This window comes from Cryptomeria japonica, chromosome 2, assembly GCF_030272615.1.
Source record: "Cryptomeria japonica chromosome 2, Sugi_1.0, whole genome shotgun sequence".
Lineage (NCBI taxonomy): Eukaryota > Viridiplantae > Streptophyta > Pinopsida > Cupressales > Cupressaceae > Cryptomeria > Cryptomeria japonica.
The window spans coordinates 263573421-263586199 of NC_081406.1; the positions used below are offsets into that span (position 1 = coordinate 263573421).

Sequence of the window (12779 nt, forward strand, 5' to 3'; positions counted from 1 at the left end):
TTGAGTATGTTTGAAGAAACTTTAAATGACCATGTAAATCCTAATATATTCTTATTAGTCTAGATTTTGATGTTGTTCTTTTCTAATGATGATAGAATGCATAATTAAGCTCTCTTTCTAGATGCATCATATAGCTTAGATATCTCAAATGAATTAGGATTTGTCCATTTGTACAATACCCTAGCATGTAGTTTGATTGCTTCATACTTAAGCCAACAAGTAATAGTTAGTAAGATATGGTAAACTTAGGCCCATTATTTAAATTTAAATGAAAAGTACAAGAATCAAATCCACATCAGAAATTTGAATTAGATTCAAATCCACACTTGTAGATTCAACCCAATATGAGAATGGATAGTATGTAGATCAAGGAATTAGTAGTAGCTAGCTATGTTCCCATTTAGATATTTTTGACATTTCTATCTCCCAAATTTAGTTGTTTTAGGTTCTTTAGAAGTGTTTGTTGGTGTGAATAAGATCTTGTACCTAGCTAATTCCCAGCGGGGACTTATTCACATGGTTTAAGTTTTATTTAGGTTCCATGTGTCATTTCTATAAGTCTTAGTTGTCAAGATAAGAATACATCATATCTTGTCTAGATAAGAATACATCATATCTTGTCTTTATGATTTTTATTTACTTTTAGTTGCCTAGGCATTTAATATTTGTGTCATGTTAGTTAATCATACTACATCACACATTGCCTTTATAAGCAAGATATCTAATTCTATATTCCATATTCAATCAGATATTTCATGCATCCTTATTATGCAAGCCATTCTTGTCATTCTCTCTTGTGGAAGTTGTTTTGGTCTTGCAAGAATTTTGAAGGTGTTGAATAGTCACTAATCAACTCCTATAATATCAAATTTATCCACATTCAATAGATTTTCCTTGATTCTAACACAAAATTACCTTGAGTTAGAAATTTTAATTCTTCAAATTAAATAAATTTTATACTATTACATATAAAATTAGGTCTTAATCTTCTCAATTCATTAGAAGTTAAATTTTATTCTATGTACTCACCCCATTTCAACATCTTTATCTATAAGTTATAGATTCATAAAACATTTAAACATTAGATCATCATAAAAATTATATAAGAGAGAGAGGAAGTCAAGTTTAATTTAACTTAAGTTATTCTGAAAATTAAAATAACTTCATTATAAGACAATCAATCAATCTTAGTTCATGTACTCTAGGTAGATATTTCAATTTTAGATTAAACTCCACCATAAGAGTAAATTTATAGATAATGAAAAGTAGTATGATCTGAAGTGATGAAAAATATGAGGCACAATTTTAACCAGAAATGTAAAATTAACATTATAGACTGTGGAGACTTCAAAGCCACAAATTAAGGCATTAAATGAGAGCCAAATTTTCCAGAACTTGTCATTTAAATAGTAGTTGTCCTGTCTTGAGAAGGTGAGCAGAAAGTACCAAGGCAAGAAAGACAACCAAATGATTTCACGTGCTTTCCAACGACTTTTGGCAGTTGAGTTTAGGTCTTCCGCATAAGACAAGACATCACATAAAACATGTTGTGAGATCCTTACTGCCTTGGGACAATCCAAGCTTTTACTTTCAAATGAATGCCCACATAGTTTTGGTGGTTCTTAAAATCTGTTCAAGACAAAAATTATTTTTTTATATGTGGTTGTGTTGGGATTTTGTTGCTGTCCCAACAGATAAAGTTGCATACACAAAAGTCTAGATCAAGTTACAGTAAAATTGTGGATAGAAATGATCATCCTAACTAAGCAAACTTGGTCCTTGTCTTACACTGTACTGTGTAATATTATATATGTGATAGCTTTGGATAGAAAGGTCCTTTTAAGGTCCACAATGCACAGCCTTAAATAATGAGATACTGGATAGAAAGGTCCTTTTAAGGTCCACAATGCATAGCCTTGAATAATGAGATACTTGCTGCTAGCTTGTGGGGATAACATGAAACAAAGATTAAATTTTTGTCTTCATCAACAGCCCATAGCTCATAGCTCCACCAGCTAAGAGCAACATTAAGTAAAAAAGCTTTGTTAAAGATGGTTTTGACAAATTTATTTAAAACTGTACATAGGAAAACATACTCTGCCTTCTCCATCCAAAAACACCAAGTGCTATTTAGTTATCTTCTGCTTCTAGGGTATGAATATCTAGTATCTACTTATTGCTAGCTATGGCCTAAAGGGCAACTTATTGTCTTCTGCTTCTAGAGTATGAATATCTAGTATCTACCTATTGCTAGCTATGGCGTAAATATAAATAAATATTCTATCTGGGTTGTTGCTCTGATTTTCAAAGTTGACCATAATGTCAAATTGCATATTCCGAAGTGGAACTTCTGGCAAGCTTGCTTGCAAATAGAAAGAGAAAAGCAACAAATGCAAATAGACACACAATTATCCTGATCCTAGTGGTCAGATTCCTTGGGGACTGTGCCAAATGAAGTTTGCCTTCTTCAGCTGTAGAATCCAACTGTGGAGAATGCAGTGGATCACACCCATTCTTTACTCTTTTTGTGACTGAAGAATTATTAGCAACTGCCCTTGAGTCTGATTTCATGACAGTATCGGTTTCGTTGTCAGTTGATTCTTTATGCACCTGAATTTCTTTTGAGGCATCTACAAGTTTGCAACTTTCAGAAACAATAGTAGTAGACATATCTTGATTCATTTCCTTTTCGCCATTGCCACAATGTGTATGTGTGCTTGAATTTTCTGAATTGTATGTATGAATTCCCTCTAGCTCAGGGGATTGCTCTGGGTTTTGTTTATAATCTTCTTTTGCTGCTTTATCAATTGTCTCCTGCTGATACTTCTCCTCGGAACAATGTGTATCTCCATTAGAATGTTCTGATTCATTAGCATCAACTTCCTTTGGCTTGGTTTGTGGGTCTTCATTATCAGGATCTTTAGGATCAACAATCTCATTTGCGCACAGCCCCTTGAGAATAAGAACATTGCTAATGGAATCTTCTGATTCCTTACCATTGACATCCACCCTCTGGCTTTGTTTGTATTGATTCACATTTTCTAAACCAATTGTTTCTTCAGGATCAACTATATTCTGTTGGCACTGTTCCTTGGAAAGATGTACATTTTCTGATTGTTCCAACTCTTCTAAATCAATTGTATTCTCCTTGCATTCTTCACCAGAGGTATGCAGATTATCTAATACCTCAGACTCACTCACCCTCCTTTGGTATTGCTTATTCTTGAGAGATAAACCTTCGTCTGAATCCAGTTTATCTACTGAATCAGCTGTCTCCTTCTGGGAATGTTCCTGGATGATGGAAACAACTTCCTCTGTTAAATCTAGTTCCTCAAATTTACTAATTACTTCTGCGCTTCCTTGACTCTCAACACGCGCATCTTGGACAAAAGTCTGTGAGTCTATTGAATCAAGTGATTCCTCTTGGCATTCCTCTTTGCAAATGAGAGCATCTCCCTCTTTATCTTCTTTTTCATTGGAATCAATAGTACTTTCTTCACACTGCACATCCATGTCAGACATATCTTCACCAGAGACGAGCAGATTATCTAATACCTCAGACTCACTAATGAGCTTATTCTTGAGAGATAAATCTTCGACTGAATCCAGTTTATCTATTGAATCAACTGTCTCCTTCTGGGAATGTTCCTGGATGATGGGCACAACTTCCTCTGTTAAATCTAGTTCCTCAAATGTACTAATTACTTCTGCGCTTCCTTGACTCTCAACATGTGCATCTTGAACAAAACCCCGTGATTCTATTGTATCAAGTGATTCCTCTTGGTATTCCTCTTCGCAAATGAGAGCATCTCCCTCTTTATCTTCTTTTTCATTTGAATCAATAGTACTTTCTTCACACTGCACATCCATATCAGACATATCATCACCAGAGACATGCGGATTATCTACTACCTCAGACTCACTCATCTTCCTTTCGTATTGCTTATTCTCGAGAGATAAATCTTTTACTGAGTCCAGTTTATCTATTGAATCAGCTGTCTCCTTCTGGGAATGTTCTTGGATGACGGGCACCACTTCCTCCGTTAAATCTGGTTTCTCAAATTTACCAATTAATTCTTCGCTCTCTTGACTCTCAACATGTGCATCTTGGACACAAGTTTGTGAGCCTATTGAATCAAGTGATTCTTCTTGGTATTCCTCTTTGCAAATGAGAGCATCTCCCTCTTTGTCTTCTTTTTCATTTGAATCAATAGTACTTTCTTCACACTGCACATCCATATCAGACATATCTTCACCAGAGACATGCAGATTATCTAATACCTCAGACTCACTAATGAGCTTATTCTTGAGAGATAAATCTTCGACTGAATCCAGTTTATCTATTGAATCAGCTGTCTCCTTCTGGGAATGTTGTCGGATGATAGGCACAACTTCCTCTGTTAAATCTAGTTCCTCAAGTTTACTAATTACTTCTTCGCTTCCCTGACTCTCAACATGTGCATCTTGGACAAAAGTTTGGGAGTCTATCGAATCATGTGATTCCTCTTGGTTTTCCTCTTTGCAAATGAGAGCATCTCCTTCTTTATCTTCTTTTTCATTTGGATCAATAGTACTTTCTTCACACTGCACATTCATATTAGGCATATCTTCAATTGTTTCTAGTGACTGTTTGGGATTTTCTTCCCTGAGAAGTAAATTGCTCTCTGAGCTAATGTCTTGATCTGTATCTTCCTTTGAATCTGCTCTTACACTCTCTGATTGTTCTTTTGCAAAAGGTACACCACCTTTTGAATCTTCAAATTCACTCAGACCAACTGCTTCATATTGGCATGATCCATTCTTATGCGATGCCCTTTCATCAAAACCTTCAAAATCCTTTGAATTGTGTACCCTATATTGGCATGATTCATTTTCATGAGATGCACCTTCACCTAAAGCTACAAATTCCCTAGAATCAGTTGCCTCCAAATGGCATTGTTTACCTTCACGAGCTACATCTACCTCGCAATTTTCCAACTCCTCTGAACCAGCCATATCTTGTTGCCACTGTTCTGGATGGGATTCAAATGTCTCCTCACTTAGGCTTTGTTCTTTACTCAAAAGTACCTGTTCGTATGCAGCAACTATTTGCTTCCGGTGTCCATCTTTAACTGTCTCCTCCTGGAATTGTTCTTTGCTAGGACAGAAATGTTGCCCTGAATTTACTATTTCCTTGTCTTGGCAATTTTCGTCAATATGTTTTTCACATTCTTTGTGATCTAAAATTTCAAAATCCTTAGAATCAATTGAATCATATTGGTATTGTTGACCATTGTGAACTTCATTTATCTTGCAATTTTTGAGCTCCTCCATTTCAGTCCTCTTTTGAAGGCAGTTATCTACACTATATTCTAATTTCTCCTCTTGTGGGCACTGTTCTTTGCACGGAAGGACCTTTTCATTTGCATTAACTACAGAATTCTGCTCTCCATCATGATGAATGTGTGCATTATCTGCTGTACATTCGATTTCCTTGACTGTTTCTTGCTGGATTTGCTCTTTGATTTGACCACCTTCCTTGTAGTTTGAACTTTCAAAATCCCTAGAATTGACAGATTCATATTGGCTCTTTTCACCATTATTAGCTAAAACTACCACACAATTTTCCATCTCTACCTCTGAATCAGTCCTTTCTTGCAGGCACTGCTCTATATTGGATTCAAATTTCTCCACCTGTATACATTGTTCTTTGCACAGAAGCAGTTCTTCATCTGCAACAACTATCTCATTTTTGTGTCCATCTTGATGAACATGCAAATCAACGTCTGCACATTTGAGTTCCTTACATTGAGCTGTCTCATTTTGGCATTGTTTTTCGATAGCACATAAATTTTCCTCTGAATCTGCTGATTCTCTATGCCTGTCTATTTCATCATGGTGGCTAGTAGTGCCCAAATGCTTAGAATCAACTGTCTCATCATTGTATTGTTCACCTTTAGGAGCTATATCTACCTTGCTATCTTTCAACTCCTCTGACTCTGGCCTCGCTTGCAGACACAGATCTACATTGGATTCAAATTCCTCCTCCTGTACAAACTGTTCACTGCACACTATCTCATTCTGTTCATTGAATATTATTTCATTCTGTTCATCTTGATGAACATGCATATCAGCCTCTGCACATTCCATTTCCATAGATTGATTTGTCTCACTAGAGCTTTGTTCTTTGATTGGATATAAGTTTTCCTTTAAATCATCTAATTCCTCTTGTTGACTGTCATCTGGATGACAAACACCTCCCTTGTAATCTAAATCTTCAATATTACTAGAGTCATCTCTCCTACATTGGTATGGTTCACCTTTATGAACTACATTGTCCTTGCAATCATCTGACTCCTCTGAATCAGTTCTCTCTTGAGAAAAATGCTCTACATCGAGTTCAAATTTCTCGTCCTGCAGGCATTGTTCTTTGCACAGAAGCATCTCTTTGTTTGCACTGACTATGTCACTCCGGGGTCCATCTTGATGGTCATGCACATAAATCTCTGTACCTTCCAATTCCTCAGAAGCAACAGGTTCTTTCTGGATTTCTTCTTTGATAGGAGAATGATTATTTTCTTCCTCTAATTCTCCATGTTGACCATTCTCATCAGAATGACTGGCCCCTCCCTTGGAATCTAGATCCTCAAAATCACTAGAATCAATTGTCTGATGTTGGCATTGTTCACCTGTTTTAACTTCATCTACCAAACAATCTAAACCTCCAAAATGACTAGAGTCAACTGTCTCACGTTGGTATGGTTCACCATTTTGAGCTACATTATCCTTGAAATCTTCTAACTGCACTGAATCAGCCCTCTCTTGAGAACACTGCTCTACATTTAGTTCAAATTTCTCTTCCTGCAGTATCTCTTCATTTGCAACAACTGTATCATTCTTGGGTCCATCTTGATGGTCATAAACATCAAGCTCTGCACCTTCCAAATCCTTAAATGTAACAGGTTCTGGTTGAGTTTCTTCTTTGTTAGGAGTATGACAAAAAATTTCCTCCGGTTCTTCTAATTCTTCATGTTGACCATTTTCATCACGATCACTAGCATTTCCCTTGTGATCTAGATCTTCAAAATCTCTAGAATCAACTACCTCATATTGGCGTTGTTTGTCATTATGAATTTCATCTACCATACTATCTTCCAGTTCCTCCTCCGAATTAATCCTCTCTTGCAGGCACTGCTCAATATTGGAATCAAATTTCTCCTTCTGCAGGCATTGCTCATTGCACAGAAGCAGCTCTCCATTTGCACCAATCGTGCCATTCTGATAACATTCAAGTTCTTCAACAGGACATAATTTTTCTTCAGATTCTTTCAGAATCCTCGAATTAGCCTTTGTAAAGCAACCAAAATCTCCTGTGTAGTCTTCTGACTTCTTCGAATCAATAACATCCTCGTGACAATTCAGAACTTCACTTGAACGAATATTCACTTCCAGCTGCTCCTCCTTGAACAGAGCAATGTCTTGTTTTGAATCAAAATTCTGGAGCTGGCTCTCTTTTTCTTCTAAACACATATCTTCCTTCAGAGATCCATAATTCCGCATGCTACCTATCTCTTCGTAAGCAACATCTATTCTCTGTAAATCTTCAGAAACATTTGTATTAACGCCCTTGAGGGGTATATGAACTTGTTCAACACACAAAGAACCACCATCTTCCTCCAAACCAACCCTATTGTGCTCACTGTTCCCATTATCCATTACTCTACCCATCCCTGTACCATCTGTTTGCTTACAATCCAAAATACATTGGCCGGATTCCTTAATCCCTTCCCCACCGCCAAAAACAGCTAGTTTCTGCTCACCAACATGCTCTGCTACAGACCCACCTAATTCTACAAAACTACCAACCTCTTCACATTCTTCTTGTAACCCATCACAAGAATCAACCGACTCTTCATACTCAATTTTTGGGTCCATCGACTGGTTTACGCTGCTAATGTGTACCTCATTATCCTCATTATCAGGAACACATTCTCTGAAGTGAGAAGAAGCTTCCTTACCAGCGGTCTCTTCTATGGGGATAAAATAAAAACGACCTTCTTTCAAATTCATCTGTGAAGAATCAATCTCTGAATCCCTTATGGAATTATTCCTAGAAATCTCTGAAAAGTCCTCAGAATCTGAGGACGTACTTGTAATGCTAGTTTTTCTGGAAAAATGTGATCGAGGGGACTCTTCCTCCTGCAAAGAACTCAGAATTCATCTCCATACAAAGTTTATTTTTTTTATTAACAGAATTATGCATTCAACGCTTATTTCCCAACCCCACAAAAAGTAAAAATCTAACCTTGGATTTATTCATGTCCTTCCAATCAGGAGAGATATCCAAGTCGCTGGCAATATTAAAAAAGCACAGTAAGACGAAAAAAGAGGAGTTAAAAGAAGAATCTTAGCCTCTCAGACCATCAATGAAAAGATGTCCAAAAAAAACATATAATTCTTAATATTTCTCCTTTATTTTATTTTAAATTACCGTTACCTCTCATTCTTTCCAGATCCATTAAAACTGCTCTTTCTTTTGATTCTTGAAAGGAAACAAACAAATTACAGCATATACCATTCGAAATGAATCAAAATTTGTGATAATAATTTTCAAAATCAGCTGCTTCTTAATATCTCGTCAGTATTTATGAGCTATAGTGACCCATAATGATTTATCTTATAGATGGGTCCTCAAAGATTGATTCATGTTAACATTTAGCTGAATCCCATCCCCTAACCACCAAAAATAATAATAATAAAAATAACTAAACATTTATACACTGGTGAAACTCCAAGTGAACAAAATCTCCCTCATTTTTCATTACCAGGAGAATCTATCTTAGTTGAACTTTCTCAAGAGTGGAGAATAATGATCTTTCTTCAGAAAAATGGGTATGAAGAACACGAAGATTAACTACTGGGTATTAACAAATAGTCGATTTCAGAAAACTTAAATTACCCGATTATCCACTACAAAAACACCAAATGCAACCAAAATGAATTGAATTTACCTCAAACTCTCAACAATCTCCACAATTGGCTCTGTTTCTTCAACATTTTCTGAACTGGGTTCTGCCAACTCGACCTCCTCTCGTCCAAAATGCTCATTTGGATTTGGGTGTGAGCAAATTTCACCAGATTTTTGACTGGAAATCTCGCGATTCTCATCTTTGTCAAGTCGATTTCTGTTGCTATTGGTATGGCGTTTCCTGAGTAAAGCAATTGCTCCAGCTGCAATTCCAACTGCAACAACTCCTCCAACCACGACAATTCCAGCAATTCCACCAAATTCACCGCCAACTTTGACTGCAGTTTTCTTAGATTTCACTGTTCCATCTTCCACATTGGTCGACATATTTGCTAATACAGAGGTTCCTGCACCTTGTGCTACAAATATTGGGCTTTGAATGGGAATGTAAAGCTGAGACCACAGAGGAGAGTGCCCACTTCGTGTTCACCGTCCCTTCCTTGTTGACGAGTCGTTTCCTTCTCCTTATCTACGCTAAAACCTCGTAAATTACTTGTGCAACTCATAATTTAATTCTATTTGTTGGGGACGACTTTTGCTGTGCTTGTTTTAGGAAGGCTAGACGCCACTCACGTGGTATCGTTGAAGAGGGCCGCACAAAATCTGTTGAGCTATTTTATTATTTAAAGATTTCTCATAATTTTTCTAATTCTTTCTTCCTGAAATGGACATTTTCTCCAATTACATTGCATCTACATGCGCTGTGCAAATTTATCCCAATTTACTAAAAATGTCTAACAGATGGTTGCATTTCCACTTTTACCATACAAAAATTGATGGAAAGGGAAGATTTATAAAGCTTACTACAGTTTAAATCGTTAGGTTATACCAAGTTTTGACTGTCCCTATTGTGAGGGTTCTTTAGGTATACTTCAAGTGAATTTGCATTTTTTGTGTAGAGATTGAATGTATATTTATTAAGTATATTATAAATGGGGTAGTAAGTTAAATGGGCTTAATTTTGGAGGAAATTCTATGATTAAGCATATTTGAGTTGGAGTAATATTGGGATGGGTGATCTCTTCGGAAGCTCCTATGTTTCACATCTATCACCTAGATGCAATGAGTGTTAAGTGTACCATTCATTCTCATGAGATATGGGTTCTTGTGAACCACTACTCATGAAACATGGGTCAATGAGTTTGATAAAAAAACTACAAAGGTGAATCTCATGTATTTATTATATTCATTTGGTTGTCAATTCAAAGTTTTCACTTCTTCAATGCCCTAAATTTTTGTTCACCTACCTTTTTTGTGAAATTGAATAGAAAATGACCTCATAACATATGATGAGATATGTGAAGCATGGAAATGTATGTTTGTTTTCATATGCTTTCTCTTTATAATGTTAGAAACTACATACCCATGCCCTTTTCTTATGTGTTTTGGCCTCATAACAACTAGGTTATCCTTACTCATTGATTAGCATGCATAATAGTGCATTTCTGCATGGAAGTTGGCAAATAACTTTAATATATTCCTATTCCACCTCCACACATTCTAAGAGTTTGAACTTGTTTGGCTAAATCTATTGTTTGTCACTCTAATGTGGATTTACCAGTGTAAAATTGAACCAAGTAACCTCCACGTATGTAGATTTGAATCTCAAACTTCTAAAATGAAATTTCCTAAATTTTGCTCATGTTTCCATCCTTTATTCACTATTGTAGACTAAAGTGTCAATTATTTCAAATTGTACACCAAGGTGTGTATTTAAGAACCAACCCCACTTCATTTATATCATTCACAAAAAATCAAAGAACAAATAGAATGTGTATATGCAACATCCGATTAAGTATTTTAAGAACATATTTACATGACTATCTATTATCATTGAATCAACTCTTCTAGAAGCTTGACTAAAAGCAATGTTATCATTGAATCAACTCTCCTAGAAGCTTGACTAAAAGCAATGCTCTGAACAATATTTATATACATCGCGAACAATATTTATATACATCGTTTTTCCAAATATAAATATATTACATCAAGATAAATCTTTTTCAATCATCAAAATTACATCAACACATTCTTCTACATATCAAATTCACTTCTTACATCCCATGCAAATCATCAAGTAAATTTCTAAGTGTCAATTCAAATCTTCTAATATAAACTTGATAGAATTTGACAAAATGGACATTCTACCAAATGAAATGGAAGTCATAACCCCTACACGTAATAGATTTGGATAGGAAGAGGCAAAATTACCAAGTATGAAGGGTTGAATGGTAGCAGGTGAAATATTAAAATACAAGTTACAATAAAAGAAAACATTAAAATATAAGTCACAATAAGAGAAAATATTAAAGTAGAAGTTACAATAAAAGAAAAAATTAAAATAGAAGACACCTGCCCCTAGTGGAATCTGATATTTGTTTTCTAGTGCGGGGTTGAAAGTTGAAACAATTGGGTGGAGACAAAAAAGCATCTTGAACTCAGCAGAAGATCCGAGGATTTTGGGCCACAATCCCGCAAACGTGATTCTCATGTGACCGTGTTTTTAGCCGTAATGTGCCCACCCGCGGACCGGAAATATTAAGCTCATATGCCTTATTTTTGGCATTTACTTTCCCCGACAAATTATTTTCTGCTCCAAACGCCCGTGATTTGCAGTTGACCTAAATAATACTTAATTACTCTTTAAAAACACATTTACATGGAATTTTTTAATTTTGTTATTAATTTAACAAAATGCGCGTGGAATTTTTTAATTTTGTTATTAAATTAACAAAATGAGCATGGAATTTTTTAATTTTGTTATTAATTTAACAAAATGTGCATCCAATATGCTAGATACACATTTAATGCTTGACTTGGGTGAACTTAAAATACTAATAAATAATAACATGGACATAATTTCTCCATATGCCAAACATTAAGAGGCTACTTATTGTTGCTGTCTATATCACCATCTTGTTATTTATCTCAAAATTTTAATTTATATTTTATTATATATAAAAATATTTAAATTTTATTATATCTATATTTTTTCTTCATACAAAATTTTTATTCTAATTTCTTAAATTTGATTCTTTTTTATACTTAAATTTGAAATGTTTAATGATAGATTTTTAAAAAAGTTTATGTTTTTTATTAATATTAATATTTTGACAAAGCGAATATGAAAATATCAGGCAAAACTGTGAAAAGCAGAAACCCTCCTGTGAAACCTCAGAGGTTTTTTCCAAGGTCTGGAAGGCATCTAGGGCAATGGAAGAACAGTTTTGCTCCTCTGGAAGTACAATTTATAGACACACGCTTGGAGAATGGTCTAAATGCCCCAATCCCTGAAGCTACAGGGGCTAACCTAACTTCTTTAAAGCTCAATAATATTAGCAGACGAGCCCTGGGGGTGTTGTCCGACCGTCTACCTTTTTCAAAAGCCCTCTCAACTTCTTCGGCAAAGAACGCTCGGCCTTACCCTATGAGTAGGGCAGGGTCGCCTTGTATAAATCAGAAATCTACTTTTGCTCAGAATAAGCATGTGCCCCTCTTCCTCTCAAGAGAGAGATCAACTGTGGGTGGCCCTTACAAAAAAAGTTCTCTTGTCTTACAGCCCGTGACTCTATCAAAGTTCTAGGGAAACATGGCTTTGGAGGCTAACAGAACCACACTTGGGGTCAGGAAACCCTCTTCATTTAATCCAGTTTCTGTTACCAGAACAGGGGAGGAGATCTTTCCCAAGTATGGCCCTTCTAACTTTCAAAAGCCGTCGGTCTTCAATACAGATAATATTATGATTATAAGTAATAATCATACTGAGGAATTA

The 12779-nt window shown here is 35.6% G+C and overlaps 1 protein-coding gene across 1 annotated transcript; it reads right to left on the reverse strand.

The window, feature by feature from the left end:
* Window positions 1–1373: 1373 nt before the first annotated feature.
* LOC131056068 (uncharacterized) lies at window positions 1374–9537 on the reverse strand. The gene is made up of 3 exons (XM_057990400.2): window positions 8991–9537; window positions 8285–8330; window positions 1374–8178 (listed from the first exon to the last, which is right to left on the reverse strand). The coding sequence occupies exons 1-3, from the start codon at window positions 9332–9334 to the stop codon at window positions 2323–2325; spliced, it is 6246 nt and encodes a 2081-aa protein (XP_057846383.2). The 5' UTR covers window positions 9335–9537; the 3' UTR covers window positions 1374–2322.
* Between the last annotated feature and the right edge of the window lie 3242 nt (window positions 9538–12779).